This window comes from Juglans regia, chromosome 15 (genome assembly GCF_001411555.2).
Source record: "Juglans regia cultivar Chandler chromosome 15, Walnut 2.0, whole genome shotgun sequence".
NCBI classification, from domain to species: Eukaryota; Viridiplantae; Streptophyta; class Magnoliopsida; order Fagales; family Juglandaceae; genus Juglans; species Juglans regia.
In genome coordinates, this window is record NC_049915.1 from 7,785,640 (window position 1) to 7,800,901 (window position 15,262).

A 15,262-nucleotide genomic window follows, 5' to 3' on the forward strand; every position below is an offset into this window, starting at 1 on the left:
GATTGTAGGCTTTCGGAATTTTGGGATGTGGAGTTATTGGAGGAGTTGGTAGGGTAGGAAAAGGTGGATGAGATTGTCATTGCTTTAGCTGGTTTGAAGAATGGGAAGGATGTTCTAATTTGGACTTCGACGGATTCAGGTACGTTCTCTACTAAATCTGCATGGAACTGTATTCGTGTGAGAGGTGATGCTATGGATTGGCATGCATGGATATGGCATAAAATTCTACCTTTAAAAATGTCTATCCATTTTTGGAGGTCATGGTTTATGGCCTTGAGTGTGGATGATAGATTACGTCGCATTGGTATCCCGCTTGTTTCTAAATGTGATTGTTGCAATTGTGGTCATATCGAAGACATTAATCATGTGCTTTTTGAGGGTGAATTTCCTCATAGAGTGTGGTCTTTTTTTGGTTCTCTTATTGGATTACCTCTTGGTAGAGGACTTGGAAACAAAATGATGAGGTTTGGTTTAGACGTGCTAGCTCTTCCTCACAGGTGGGTGTTATTGTTGGCATTATTCCCATTATTATTACTTGGTGTCTTTGGAGGAGGAGATGTCTTGTTAGAATGGAAGGTATCTTGGAATCTCATAATACTGTTGTTCATTCTATTTGTGGGTGGTTAGGGTCACTTTCTCAGGTGGCTAAGCAAAAGAACAAGTTATCTCGTCGTGATGGCTTGATATTGGAAGCCTTGCGGATTATTCCGGTGATTCCGAAAGCTCCTTGTTGTAGAGTGGTGAGGTGGGAGAAACCGCCCTTGGGGTGGTTTAAACTGAATACAGATGGTAGTAGTATTGGTAATCCTGGTTCTCGTGGCATTGGTGGGGTTATTCGGGATGATTCTGGTGGGATGGTTCAGGCTTATGCTTCTCATATTGGCTTTGGTTCGAATAATAAGGCGGAGCTTGTAGCTCTCTTGCATGGATTGAGAAAATGCAAATCTTTGAATATCTCAAATGTGATTGTTGAAATGGATTCTATGGTAATTATTTCTTGGTGGCTCAGAGGAAGATGTGGAGTGTGGTACCTTGAGGATTTTTGGGAGGAAATTGTTGATTTAACATGCTCGGTTCAATGTCAGTTTCAGCATGTCTTTCGTGAAGGTAATAGGGTGGCGGATTGGCTAGCTAAGGAAGGGGCTTCGGGTTCTGATTGGGATTTTTTTAATATTTATAATTTGCCTCGGGTTCTTAGAGGATTGTGTCGTTTGGATACTTTGGGTTTTCCTTCGTTAAGATGTTAGTTTTGGGTTTTGGTATTGTGTTTGTTTTTGTTTTGGGTTTCTGTTGGGTTTTGCTTTTGGTTATTGGTTTGATTAGGTTATGGGCCTCGTTTATGGTATTTTCTTGTTTCCACGATATTCCTCCGCCATAAGTGAGGGTATTTTTAATAAATTTGGGGAGAAATCACTATTAGACATGTGACTGCCTGCTCTTAAAAAAAAAAAAAAAAAAAAAGGTAAAGAGACTTCTTAGTTCTTATTCGATTGACCAAATGTAAACTCAAATTTTAGGTAATTTCACTTGAGTTTGTATTTGGCTATTCCATTCAAATCTAATCTTCACATTGAATCATTTACTCTCTATATAATAAAAAAATATTATTAATTTAATAATTTTTTTATTTAATTTATTTTTATCACATTTTGTAATTCTACCAATTAAATGTCAATAATAATAATTATATTCTAATTAAATTAATATTAAAAAAATCATATTTTCAAAGGTAATTTAATACTAATAACTAAAAATATTTGATTAAACTCATCTAAAATTCTATATAAATTTCTTAATTACTAATCAAATATCTACATTTTCCATCAAATTATATTCTTTTACCAAAATTTCTTCCCGAACTTTCATCTATCAACTACAACAACATTACAGCAACATACTAGTTACAAGAAACACCTATACAAATTTGCACATCCAACAAGAAATTACCTTGTCTAGCAACATACTTGTGTTCATGTCAACAACACATAACAACAGCACAAAAAGAAACCCCAAGATTACAACCCAATACGTACAATACACACATCTTTTATGCTAAATAATAATAAAAAAAACAACCAAGATCTATCATACTAAGTTACAAAAAAAATCCACATACTAAGTTACAAAAATCATCAACATAAAATCTGCAATTCCGGCAACACATAATAGCAACACAAAACACAGTTTTCAAAGAGTCTCAGTAGTGTCGACCAGCCACAAAGGGTGTTTTGAGGAGTACCTACAAAAGCACAACCATCCATAAATGTTGGCACAACAGAAAGTATGCAAACTTTAATAAGATAAACAACATAAACTAAATGAGACAGACTTTAATAGTTTTCTAGCTATTAATTTGCTTATAACCACATATATAAATTCTGCAATATTAAGCCCATAATTAATGCAAATTGTGATTCTTGCAAATTTTGAGCAGAAAAAATGCAAACTGTGGTTTTGGAAAATCTAATCATACTTCTCCCTCCATGAGTATACACGAAAAAGCACCCATGAAAGTTCCAATGCAATATCCCCAACAACCTGCCTCAGAACAACAACGAAAATGTGAAGAAGCACACAACCCTTGGCAAAGAAACTTTGCAACTCTCTGTCCTTGACATTAGAAGCAAACCAGAGAAGCAAACCAAAGAGTTGATTTATTGTATTACTTCAGGTTTGAATTTATACAAAACTTTTTACAAAACTGATGAGATAATGACCCAAAACATTACAAATTACCCAACATGACCAACAAAAAAAAAACCCAGAATATTATATCTCATTTTTTTTTCAAACAAAACAAGAATTGCAGGCTTTAGCAGTGTTGGTTTCTCGGCATCATTAATTCTTCAACTACAGACGATATGTTCAGAAAACAACTAGACAGTGTGCATCAGACTTTGCAACAAATGTTGTGGCAGTGAGACTGGTGGTAAATTTGTAGGGGTTTTGGGAGTGAGAATAAAAATGGAGAGAGGGATTTCGAGAGTGAGCGAGAGGAAGGGGAGAGGGATTTCAGGAGTGAGACTGTTGGTAAATTTGGAGAGAGTGAGAGTTTCTCTATCCCTCTCACAAGGCTCAGTCTTTGGGTTATGGGAGTGAAGAGTTGTGGCAGTTAGAGCGAGTTACGAGAGTGAGGGAGAGCATGGGGAGAGTTATGGGAGCGAGTGAAGGTTCAATAAAGAAAATGAGAGAGAATACAGTGAGGGAGAGTTACGGAAGTGCGGGAGAGAAGGTTCAGTCAAGAGAATGAGAGAGAATACAGTGAGAATGGGAGGGTCTCAATAGTGGGAGGGTTTCTCGCGAAATTGAGAGAAGTGAGAAATAAATATTATAGTAGTATTTGGCTAAGTTACTGTACATCCACATATTTGGTGAGTTAATGTAGTTAATGTCTAAATTTATATAGATATGTCTAATTCGATGTGAAATGTTTTAAATTCTTGTTAGCTAAATTTGTTTAAAGTTGGATTTTAGACAAACCAATGAGATGGCTTGGCGACTTGTACTTCAAATGTGTAGTTTATGCTGCTCCAGCTAATTTAAGCTAGTACATGGAATCAAGGTATAGAGACTTCAAAATATTTAAAAAAGTATTAGATGATAACTAAGATCAGTATGGCTAAATGAGCTTGTAACTTGAAACATAAACTATCATGTGGATTGAAAAGCAAACACAAGGTTTGTAATTGCTTAGTGTCTAGTTTCAAAACAAGGAGGCTTTTTCTCTGTGTGAAGTTTTCAAGTCAAGCAAGAAACTCCCTAGTACAATGGGAAATTAGTTTTTACATTTGTGAAATCACCAATTATCTCAAAAGTTTTAGAAAAGAAGTAGATTTAATTATTTGTATTATAGTTTTAATATTCTCCTTCATGGGGGCCAAGCAACCCCTCAATGAGTGGGCCGAATACGTGTAATATTTAATTAAATGGGATAGAGTATAGAGTAAGGATTCAAATTCAAGACCTCTGCTCTACTAATGATTAGATAATTATTAGATAAAAAAATTGAAGATTTAAAATTGAAAAGTATTTTGTATTTGAGTGATGTTTAATAATGAAATATTTGTAAATATCTTGTTACCCAAGCAAGCCCAAAACAAAATAGGTAATAGAGGGAGATTGTTGTCTAGGGATTAGATAGAGCAGGGAAGTAATATGCCAAATTCATATGTCATTTGAAATTTGCACGTTTAGGGTGCTAGCAGACATCTTGTTTATACACATAATGGAGAAGACTATATACAATGGCTAAGAAAATAATCTCTCTAAATTTTGTTTGAATTTAAAAGTCTCAAGTGGGATAAAGAAGATACACAAATTTCTAGGTAAGCATGGATTAGGAATTATGTCTATAATACTTGTCCTTATCTTCATTGAATATCATTGAATATTTGAAATAATTGCCTTATAAAATAAAAAAGAAAAAAAGAATACAAAATTATTAATGTACAAGAGAAATAAATAATTTAAAATTGAAATTCCGTCCTCTTTTTTTTTAAAAAAAAAGAGAAGTAAACAATTAATTGGAAATTCACCTAGTAAGGATATCTACGACTGCTAGTCAAGAGATTGAGAAGAGGGTCCGAAAATTAATTATAGAAAATTGAGAAATATAAAAATAAAAAGAAAGGAGTGAAAATGTGGGAATCGATCAAGTATAGAAACTTACGTGCTCATGTATATGTAGACTTGGAACTTCCGCGACCTCTTAAAAAACCAAAAATAGCTTCATGCAGCCCTGAAATTCAAATAAATTAACTTTAAGAAGTTAGATTCTATAAAAGAAAAAAATATTTAATTAATCACATTAGGTACCTTCTGGGTAGTTGAGGAAACATAGATGAAGGATAAAACTCATCCAACTGATCAAACCCCTGAAAGAAAAGAGAACCCATATATCAAACCAAGTCGTAAATTAAAACTCAATTATTAACTCATAAGATGACTAGCAATTGATCAAAAATTGATTGATAGTACTCTTGGGTATCTAAACACTATGTTACTACGTGGTGAACGATGTTTAATTTCAATTTTTCTAACATAAAAATGCAATGTGATTTTTATATATAATTTAGTAATATAACCAAATTATATGCATCTCTATTATTACGATGGTCTCTACAGATAGTTGAAGTAAAACCTTTCCCATTAAGCAATGTTTTTTTTATAAATTGTAACATACCTTTCCTTTGATAATGTGTTGTATGGTGGCATTGAGGTCTCCTTCTACCATTGGTTGAAAAGTTCTGGACTTCATATGCAGTACTCCCTTTAGCTTAGGTGTGTTTGTACTTGTCGAAACAAACATTTTTAATTTTGGGCATCCACCTATTGTTATGTTATCCAGAGATGGCCACTCAAATGCATGATTATCTTCGCTGTAAAAACACTCCAACTTTTGTAAATCCGCTAGCTCGAGGGTCTTCATTAGGGGGAATGCAATCACATCTCTATTCTCTTCCTCTCCCAATTCTTTTCCAAGGATTTCTTCCATTTCATTGCAACGATGTACGTCTATTTTCTCTAATTTCACAAGAAGTTTTGCAATGGATGGTGTGAACAAACATTTCAAACTATCGCATCCCCATACTTGTAGAAATCTCAAGTAATTAAATCCCTTAATATCTCGTGGGCCTTTCTTCCATATATGCAATAGCTTCGGTAAATCTTCTAATGACAACATTGTCAAATTATTGAAGATATTGCTTTCTTCAGCATTTAGTCCCTCAAGTTCAAATATCGCTTCCAATGAATCACATCGATGTGCAACAAGTTCTTCTAGCTTTGTCAAACTTTCAATCAAGTTGTATTGAAACAGAGACAACATCTTTGCTTGATTTTCAGTCTCACTCACATTTTGCTCCTCTTCCTTTGTCAATGTAATCTACCAAAACATCAAAAAGTGTGAAGGAGTACATAATCTTAAAAACAAATTACAGTTTCAAGTAGACTCGTAGGAGGATATTTTTACGCTCAACTTCAATTTGAGCCCCTAAATTACCACATTTTCTAAATTACACGGCCAAACTAGCAAAATCAATAATTTCATATTGCAAATAACCATTTATTTATTTATAGTCTAATGGAAGTCTAAGATCTTTAAATGAATTGCCCAAAGTTCATTCTGGAGCTTTAGTAAAAATATGGATAAAAGTAAATAAAAATAAAATAATTAATGCAATTGTATAGAGAAGTGTTTCAAAAGAGTTATAAATGAAAAGAATAATAAATAAACCTTAACCACATAACCAGGAGAACCTACCTCAACTGAATTCGTGGAATTACAGATGCCAATGAGCCTTGGTAAGTTGACTAATTCAAGTGACCGCAAGAGATGGAAGGGATTAGGTGGAGTACTATCCGATGTGGCTTCGAGTAGATATTCTAAATCTCTAGATCCATAAATTGTTAGATTCTTCAAGCTGCATGGTAAAATTCCTTTTTGCTCTTTCTCAAACCAAATATGTTTCAAATTTTTTACAATATTCAATGTCAAATCTACAGCTTTCTTCAACAATGAACGAATTTCTCGGTATTCCCCAAGATCACTTGCATCCTCCACTTTGAGTCTCAAAGTATTTTCAAATAAATAATCCTCATTCTCCAGCACATAATCTATCCCAATATGTATCCTAAATCTGAAATTGGAGTTACTGAAGTACAATTCTTTTGGCAAGCATGAGATACTTGGCACACTGATTTCTAAAACCACCAGTTGATTGGAATAAGGAATTAGTTCAGTAAGGCTTGCATTATTATTTGTTACTTCTCCATTTCCTTCCATCGTAGTCGTACGTCCCCAATTCCTAAATCCGTCCACGTACAATTCTTCTAGTCGAGATAAACCGGATAATACACCAGCCGCAATTCGCTTTAGAGATCTACATCCGCTCATATCTAGTAACTTTAATCGACTAAGCTTCCCTATTTCCAACGGCAACTCCTCGATCTTGGAATAAGAAAAGTCAAGAATTTCTAGGTTGCCCAGGGTTCCAATTGCCGACACATCTCCTAAGCAACAAAACTCCAGATTCAACATTCGAAGGTTCTGGAGGATCTGGATTGATGGCGGCAACGTCGTCAAGGAAGATCCACGGTCTTGCAAAGACAACATCTTTAGCTCCTTCATCCCGTCAAATAAATTGTCTGGGAATGTTTTTGAATGGTTAAAACGTGATAGTCGCAAAAGCTGAAGTCTGGGACACTTCAACTCAGTAGGATGCCATTTCATTTCTCCAAGTAAAAGAGAAATTGTGGTGTAACTGTCAAATCTATCATTCTGTGGCCATTCTTCAAGTTCTTCATGCAACACTACCATAAAACCATTTTCGTCTCTGGATGCAATTGATATGGCAACATCTCGTACAACATCATGCATTTTGACGTATTCCATCCAGTCGCCATCCAACAAGAGATTTGATCTTATAAGATTCTTAACTATTGTGTGGACAAGTTCTCTTGTTTGTTCCACAGTACCCATGAGAAACCTTTTTACAACTCCATACCTGACTAAATCTTCAATTGGAACATTAAAATCTTCAGGATACAAACAACATAGCAAAAAACATGATTTGGCTTCGTCACTTTCTAAGTAATTGTAGCTGAACTCTATGTTGGAATATACCTTTTGCTGGCCACTGATATTTTTTGGGTTAGATATTATCAGTTGCTGAAGTGCGGCTTTCCACTCCTTTTTATCGCTTTTGTTTCTAAGAGCACCTCCAACTATCGCAATGGCAAGGGGTAAACGTGCACATTCCTCCGCGACCTTTTTTGCAATTGAGATTAAATCAGAGGTATTAATACAATCACCTGCAATCTCTACAAAAAGATTCCACGCTTCTTCTTCAGATAAAAGTCCAACTGGAAAGATCTTCTGAATTCTCATCGCATTGCAAGCTTCTTCGTTTCTTGACGTCAACAAGATTTTGCAACTCTTTTGTTTAACTGCATCGATAACTCCAATAGCCCCAAGATCAAGGTGTTCCCAAACATCATCCAATATTACTAGGACATTCTTATTCTTAGTCAATCTTGAATATAATTCGTTTGCTCTTACATGTAAACTCTCTGCTTCAAGTTTGGGACCTAGCATTTCTGCAAGTTCGCCTTGAATCTTTGTCAAGCTTGGCTTTTGAGACACCACCGCAATGGCAACTTTATGGAATAAATTTTCAGATTTCACTCTTCTCTCAATCTCTTTGGCCATTTCTGTCTTGCCGATCCCTCCCATACCGCATAATGCAACCATGTCTATCTTGTCATTCTTTAGAGCATCCAAAACATCTTGAATCGTTGATTTTCGTGATTCAAAATCCTTAAACCATCCTGTGGGTGATGATCTCACTTCCAATGGAGGTGGAGTGTTGTACACCCTATCATGTTTTCCACCTTTTTTTAGCAAGTCATCGATAGCTTGAGTATTCTTTTGAGCTTCCTTACTCAAGGAATAGCGTAGCTTCAGATCCGGACACCAACCATTCAAGCACATCCTACTAGCTTCGACATCTTCTTCTTGAAGGAATTTCTGGGCTTCTTCAATTTGTTTCTCCACATTTGCCTGCCAGGTCTGAACTTCACTTGGGACTTCTTTTCGTTCTTGTTGGGCTTCATCAATAGATCGTTGCACTGCCTTCTCCTTGCCACTTAACTCCCGAATTTTATCTTCGAGAATTGCAATATTGCTCTGGTAGGAAATAATATAGCCAAACTGTTCTCCAATTAATGGACTAAACAAGTCTGCTACAATTTTTCCAACAATTGTAAGAATACATGATTCCATTTTTTCAAAAGTAGTTTTTCAGTTTTTGTAATTTTTTTTTTCCCTGAAAGAATGGGACGAAATCTGCTACCTGCCCATTTACCAATCAAAGAAGCAAAACAGAAAAGAAAGTCAGTCAAAAATTGGAATACCAGATCAGAAAAACAAGCATGTTGTAAGAAAAGAAGGCTATGGCAGGGGACATCATTATATTCATAAATTAACATCATGAAGAAATTAGTAAGAACCTCATAATTTTGTAAGATCTCTTTCCCCTTTCTTAGACGGAGAACTGAGCCAATCTATCATCTGCAAAAAGAAAGATAAAAAGTGTCTGCCTAACTCTGAGGTTTTAGTCATGTTTTTGGAACTCCGAGCCCACAATCTGCAAAAATTTAATGATGCAATACACATTAAATTTCTTAGCCACATGACATTTTGTCGTTCAGTCAAGCAAAAAGACCCATTAATAATTCAGATCACGTGGTGCATGGGACACAATTATTGATACACCAAAGATGAAATAATTCCCTTGGGGGTATTGTCGAGAGATAGGGTGGGAGGAGAGAGAAATATGTATTAAAAAATAATCTGTATCATCAACTTAATGTAAATTTTGTATATTCAAATCATCTTAATTCAAATTTTACAAAGTTAATTTTAATGAGTAAGAGAGAGAAAAAATATTAAAAATAATATTTAAAGAGTGAATAGTATTTTTTCAAATTTTAAAAAATACTATTCATAATTATGTAAAAATTTAGAGATGTATAAATTAATATAGATGAATTTAAAGATATATTATGTAAATATGAAAATAAAGATAAAGATTAATAAGTTATTGCTAGTGCTCTAGATAGATTTGAAGAGTGAAATGAAAATTTTTAATTTTAGATAAAAGTTTAAAATATTAATTTAAAATTTTATTATTTAAAATTTTAAAAAATTAAATTAAGATTTGAAAAAATAAAATTATTTATTATATTTTATATAAAAATATAAAAAAATATATAATAATAAAATGAGATGATTTAATCTTATACTTACCCCAAACCTACCAGAGATCTTGTGTATTTTCCTCGTTAACTTTATGCAGAGATTGTGGGATCAGAGTTATTTGTCTTTTTTGCTTTTTTTCACGTGGTTTACTGTAAAGGCAAACGTAAATGGAGAAAATGATTACAATCTGATTGGTCCCATAGAGCATTATCGAGAAGGAAAATGATATTTGCAATTATAATTATAAATATATAAGTTTCGTATAATTATTTAAAAATAAATAAATATAAAATTTATATAAAAGAAATTATTTTATTAATAATAAATTTTTATTTTTATTTTTAAAATAATTATATAATACTTTCACATTTCGAGTTATAGCATTACTCATCTATATATACTCTGCAAAAAGAAAGAGAAAAGTGTCTAACTATGACAAGGCTACGTACTGCTTTTCGTCGGTCGGTCAGCCAAAGGACGCATTAATAATTCAGATCAAGTGGTGGGTATCTAATCCCATTTTCTTTTGTCGTTTATTGGACCAATCGAGTATTCTACTATTAACGAAATAATATTTTCCATTTTTTCAAAAGTAATTTTTTCAAATATTTTTAATTTTGTAATTTTTGCTTTTATAGCTATATATGCATATAATTCCCACTTTAATCAAACTCATGAAACTAAAGAGATTTTCTAGACATATAGTATAAAAAATATGTATTTAGATTCTTTTTTCCAAATTATTTTCCATGTCTCACCACTTTCACAAATATATATAGATAGATATTATCTAAAAAATATATGATTGGCTGCATTTACATCACATGAAAATATAATACAAACAAAGATAATATCATCCAAGAATCTTATCATCAAGAGCCCACATCCACAATGTTCCACTGAAAATAAATTTAATAATAAAACCATATATATAATAAGAAATGACTTCAAGTGAAGCACATTGAGTTTGGTTACCAAACTCATCTCAACTCATCTCAACTCATCATTATAATTTTTTCAAATTCCAATACAAAATATAATAATTAATTCAACTTTTTCAAATCCTAAAATAATAATAATATTCTAACAATATTTTATTATCTCAACTCAACTTAACTCAATTCACTTCAACATCCAAACACAACCGAACTCTCTCTTCCTCCAAGCAACTCATGTATTCATGAGTTTGAAAAATAATATTATAAGATATCCATATTCATTTCTATATAAAATCTGTTTGTTTTGACTGTTCTGTTGTAAGTATCAAGTGAAGAAGACGTTCGGGTGAGTTTAGTTGTTAATCTCATCTCAATTCATCTCAATTCATCATTATAATTTTTTCAAATCTCAATATAAAATATAATAAATAATTCAACTTTTTTAAATTTCTAAATAATAATAATATTAAAAAAAATATTTTAACAATATTTTATTATCTCAACTCAACTCAACTCAACTCACTTCAACATCCAAACACAACCGAACTCTCTCTTCCTCCAAGCAACCCATGTACTCATGACTTTGAACAAAAACCACTAAAAACTGGCTTTTTGTCGGTCAGTCAAGCAAAAGGACCCATTAACCCTTTATCATGTCCAATAATGCTACCTCAGCCAATCTATCCTCTGCAAAAAGAAAGACAAATGTGCATAACTTGCTCTTTCCTCTCCTTATAATGAATGCTCTATATATGGGACCAACCAGGTTGTAATCATTTTCTCCATTTACAGCATACCGCGTGAAAAAAGATAATATCATGCAATTAATAATCTAATCATCAAGAGCCCAACATCCACAATGCTCTGACGAAAATAAATTTAATAAAACCATATGTAGAATCACGTCTGAGCAAAACAATTTATAAATGTCCAATAGGTACATTTATTATTGTCAAGCAATCTTAACTGTACTCGTTTGTAAAGCAATATGAACTCCATAAGGCTTGATCGATCATACCATGCACTTAAGTACACTAAGGTCTTTTCTTTGCATTCTTATTTCCTTTTTGCTTTTGGGAAAGTGATTGCCCCCACACGGTTTCCCCTTCCTGGCTCCTACCCAAAAGAAAAACCCACACATCCCATGTAACTCATAAAAATACTTCACATAGATTATTCCATTCAAACATTCTCATAAAAAAAAAAAAAAGAAAAAAAAACCCAAATCATCAAAGGGAGAACAAAATAAATTCAACAAAGAGAGAAGAAAACAGACCACAAAGACTAGTAGCAATTTCTGTCGAAGGTGGTGATTGAAACATCCAGCAAGAGAGCAACGACAACAGAGTCACGATACTGCAGTGATCCGGTGAGAGACAACAGCATCAAAGGCACGATGTAGTGGCTAGGGTTTTGGCACAAGAAAGATAGTGCTAAGATATAAAATAAATAATAAAATCTACATCTTCTCAATAGTTTAAGTTGTTGGAAAGAGTGGTGATTTTATGGTATCAAAGTCTTCTACAGGACAAATAGGAATTCACACTACTTACCTCATGACAAGGACCAGAAAAAATACTGACCTGCACATGAGGAAGTGTGTTGAGAAATAATCTTACATTACCTCTAGATAAGGTTTTGAATATGTTTTTAAAAAATGAATAATCATCACTTATAAAACTAATTTTATAAGATGAGTTAGTATATAAATTTTTTCGGAGGATTGAAATTGTTCTCCGATTAATGGACCAAACAAGTCTGCTCCTATTTTTCCAACAATTGTAAGAATACATGATTGAAAGAGTGGGACGAAATACCTGCCCATTTACCAATCAAAGAAGCAAAACTGAAAAGAAAGATAAAAAGTGTCTATATACGATTCATTATATTCGTAAATTAACATCATGAAAGAAATTAGTAAGAACCTCTTAATTTTGCAAGCAAGATCTCTTCCCCCTTTCTCAGACGGAGAAGTACCTGAGCCAATCTATCATCTGCAAAAAGAAAGATAAAAAAAGTATCTACCTAACTCTTAGGTTTTAGTCATGTTTTTGGAACTCCGAGCCCACAATCTGAAAATTTTCTTAGCCACACTTTTTGTTTCAGTCAGTCAAGCAAAGGACGCGGACTTCATAAAAATTCAGATAATGTGGTGGGTATATATCTAATCCCATTTAATTTCTTTTGACTTTTAGTGTCGACGTCCAGCATAATACTTTGACTTTCCATTATTTGATGATACAATTAATATTCATACAGTTAAATGGTAAATATAGATATTCATTCTCGTAACGTTTTAACAGAATCTTAATCGAATTGTCCACGTGATAATTGGAATAATGCAAATTTTATAAAACAAAATATTATTTATACATAATCCTACGTACTGACATGTTATAAGTCATGAAAAGTATAAAGATTTTAAAATTTAAAATTCAAATTAAAAAATAAAAAATAAAAAATTCTTTTATAAACTATGATTATATAGGAACAACGGTAGTATTTCCTATTATCTTCCATTATTATTATCTATTATCTATTATCTATGGAATATACAAAACTTGTCTCAATCAACCGAAGCCACTTTCAATCAATTAAAATAGGAACCCAATTTGATCAAGTCAGATCTGGTCTGGATAGTGTTGGATCTACACCAACTCCCAACAAATATATCAGCGAATCCAAACACAACACGCTTAAAAAAACACAACAAATAAGATTGAGATTCTACAAGAAAAATTAAAATTAGATTTAAAATTAACGCTATATTCTCATAACGACACCTCAAATTTCATCCCAAAAAAAGCAATATTCGTATTCATATTACAACTTCAGCTCGGCCACCTTCTTCCTCTACAATTCAAGGAATATGGGCCGGATTGTTGTGCTCAACAAAACCAATGCCAGAAGAAGCATTAATTTGTCTGGAAACAAAGTTCTTGAAGTTTTTAAAACCAAACACGATTAATACTGCAAATATAAATCAAAACATTATATGAACAAGCAAGACCCTTAGCATCAATATGGGAGCAAACCAGCATCAACCCATGTATTTACAATGCAAATGGAGCTGTGCCTTGATGGCCAAAAGAAACACACAAAGCAGTAAATTTAGAATCAAGGGGCTTTATGATATAAATATGAGAAATGATTTATCTACAAAAGGATTTCAAAATTAAATGCACAAAATGACGTGGTTTGATATGGTATATCAGATTATCAATTTTTTTTTTCACTTCTCAATTATAATTTTTTATTGTGTTAAGGGATTGTAGAATTAATAACAAACATGAGATGCTAAGACGATAAATATTGGATTAGTAGGAGTATCCCTGTTTAGTTCTCTACATGAATTAGATGTTTAAATATGGAGACTATCTTTTGTTTTCCTTTCCCTGTAGAGGTCCTCTCCCTGTCTTCGTATAGGTTCTCTGCTATTTGGAAATGATAGATGATTTGGAAACAATGTATCAGAATCTGTCCCTTTCCAAAAGGGAGAGAGATGAGCTGGTGGTGGAGCCGCAAGATATTGAATCAAATGTGGCATGTATAGACAAATGTCTGGTGTTCTCTATTCTTACTGAGAAATACTAAAATGGGGAGGCTTTTAAAAACACAATGAGGAAAATATGACAATCGGTACGAAAACTTGTGTCCAAGGAGTTGGGGTCGAATTTGTTGTTAGCTGAATTTGAGGATGAACGTGACAGGTTTCGTTTTATATGCGAGGGACCATGGTCCTTTGATAGGAACCTTATTCCAATTGTTTGAAGCTCTCTTGAAAGTTGCTAGCAAATTCGTGAAGAGACAATTGAAATATTTGGTACATTTTATCATGACTCGCTCGTAAATCATCCAGATGTTGCTGAAGAACATCGAAGGGTTGAAGATTTTGTTCCATTAGCTCTTTGATATTAAGTAAGGATGAGATGATGTTTTCCATTCTCAAGCATCAATGAAGCCGATGCCAAGGAAAGACTGGCTCTAGACACCACTTGTAACACACTTGATAGTAGGTGTTTGTGTGATTAGAAAATATACGAGAAAATACAAGAAAATTACTCACTTCGAGAGAAGCACCTCCATTGAAGAAAAGAAGAAAATGATAAGAGAAGGAGAAGTAATATTTGCATTAACTTTTCTAAATAGGTAATTTCGGTAGCTACAGTGAACATATATGCTAGAATCTTGCCAAGCATCTGGAAAATGCCTCAGCCTTGATAAAACATGATCCAAAACTAATAACTAATGGACTGGCAGCCGCTGACGAAGTTGGTAGACGATTTGTAGATTTAGTTTCGGTGGTTCCTCAGCCTCTTCCTGAGTTGGTCGTGTCTCACCGTGCGCCAAAAATCAAGGATGGAGAACTTTTCTTTCAGTTCTCCAAGGAGGAGATATTCCGTTTGGCAGAACCATTCAGGTTCTCAATAGTTTTGAAGTTTCTCCGTAACCGGCCATCTTTGGACGCTATCCGAAACTTCATTCGGAATCGATGGGGCTTGGAAGGTACTCCAGTTGTTTCAACCATGAGGCGTCCGAGAAATGTTTTCGTTCGTATGGTTTC

The 15,262-nt window shown here is 33.5% G+C and overlaps 1 protein-coding gene across 2 annotated transcripts; it reads right to left on the reverse strand.

Moving 5' to 3' along the window:
• Window positions 1-1,839: 1,839 nt before the first annotated feature.
• On the reverse strand, window positions 1,840-12,791 carry LOC109018755 (probable disease resistance protein At4g27220). Of its 2 annotated transcripts, XM_019000934.2 has the most exons (9): window positions 12,624-12,791; window positions 12,252-12,281; window positions 11,975-12,103; window positions 9,010-9,146; window positions 6,263-8,852; window positions 5,183-5,884; window positions 4,816-4,874; window positions 4,670-4,738; window positions 1,840-2,239 (listed from the first exon to the last, which is right to left on the reverse strand). In XM_019000934.2, the coding sequence occupies exons 5-8, from the start codon at window positions 8,780-8,782 to the stop codon at window positions 4,729-4,731; spliced, it is 3,291 nt and encodes a 1,096-aa protein (XP_018856479.1). In that variant the 5' UTR covers window positions 8,783-8,852; window positions 9,010-9,146; window positions 11,975-12,103; window positions 12,252-12,281; window positions 12,624-12,791; the 3' UTR covers window positions 1,840-2,239; window positions 4,670-4,728. The 2 variants fall into 2 exon arrangements, with proteins under 2 accessions (XP_018856479.1, XP_018856481.1); XM_019000936.2 differs by lacking the exon at window positions 12,252-12,281 and having other exon boundaries at window positions 11,975-12,054.
• Between the last annotated feature and the right edge of the window lie 2,471 nt (window positions 12,792-15,262).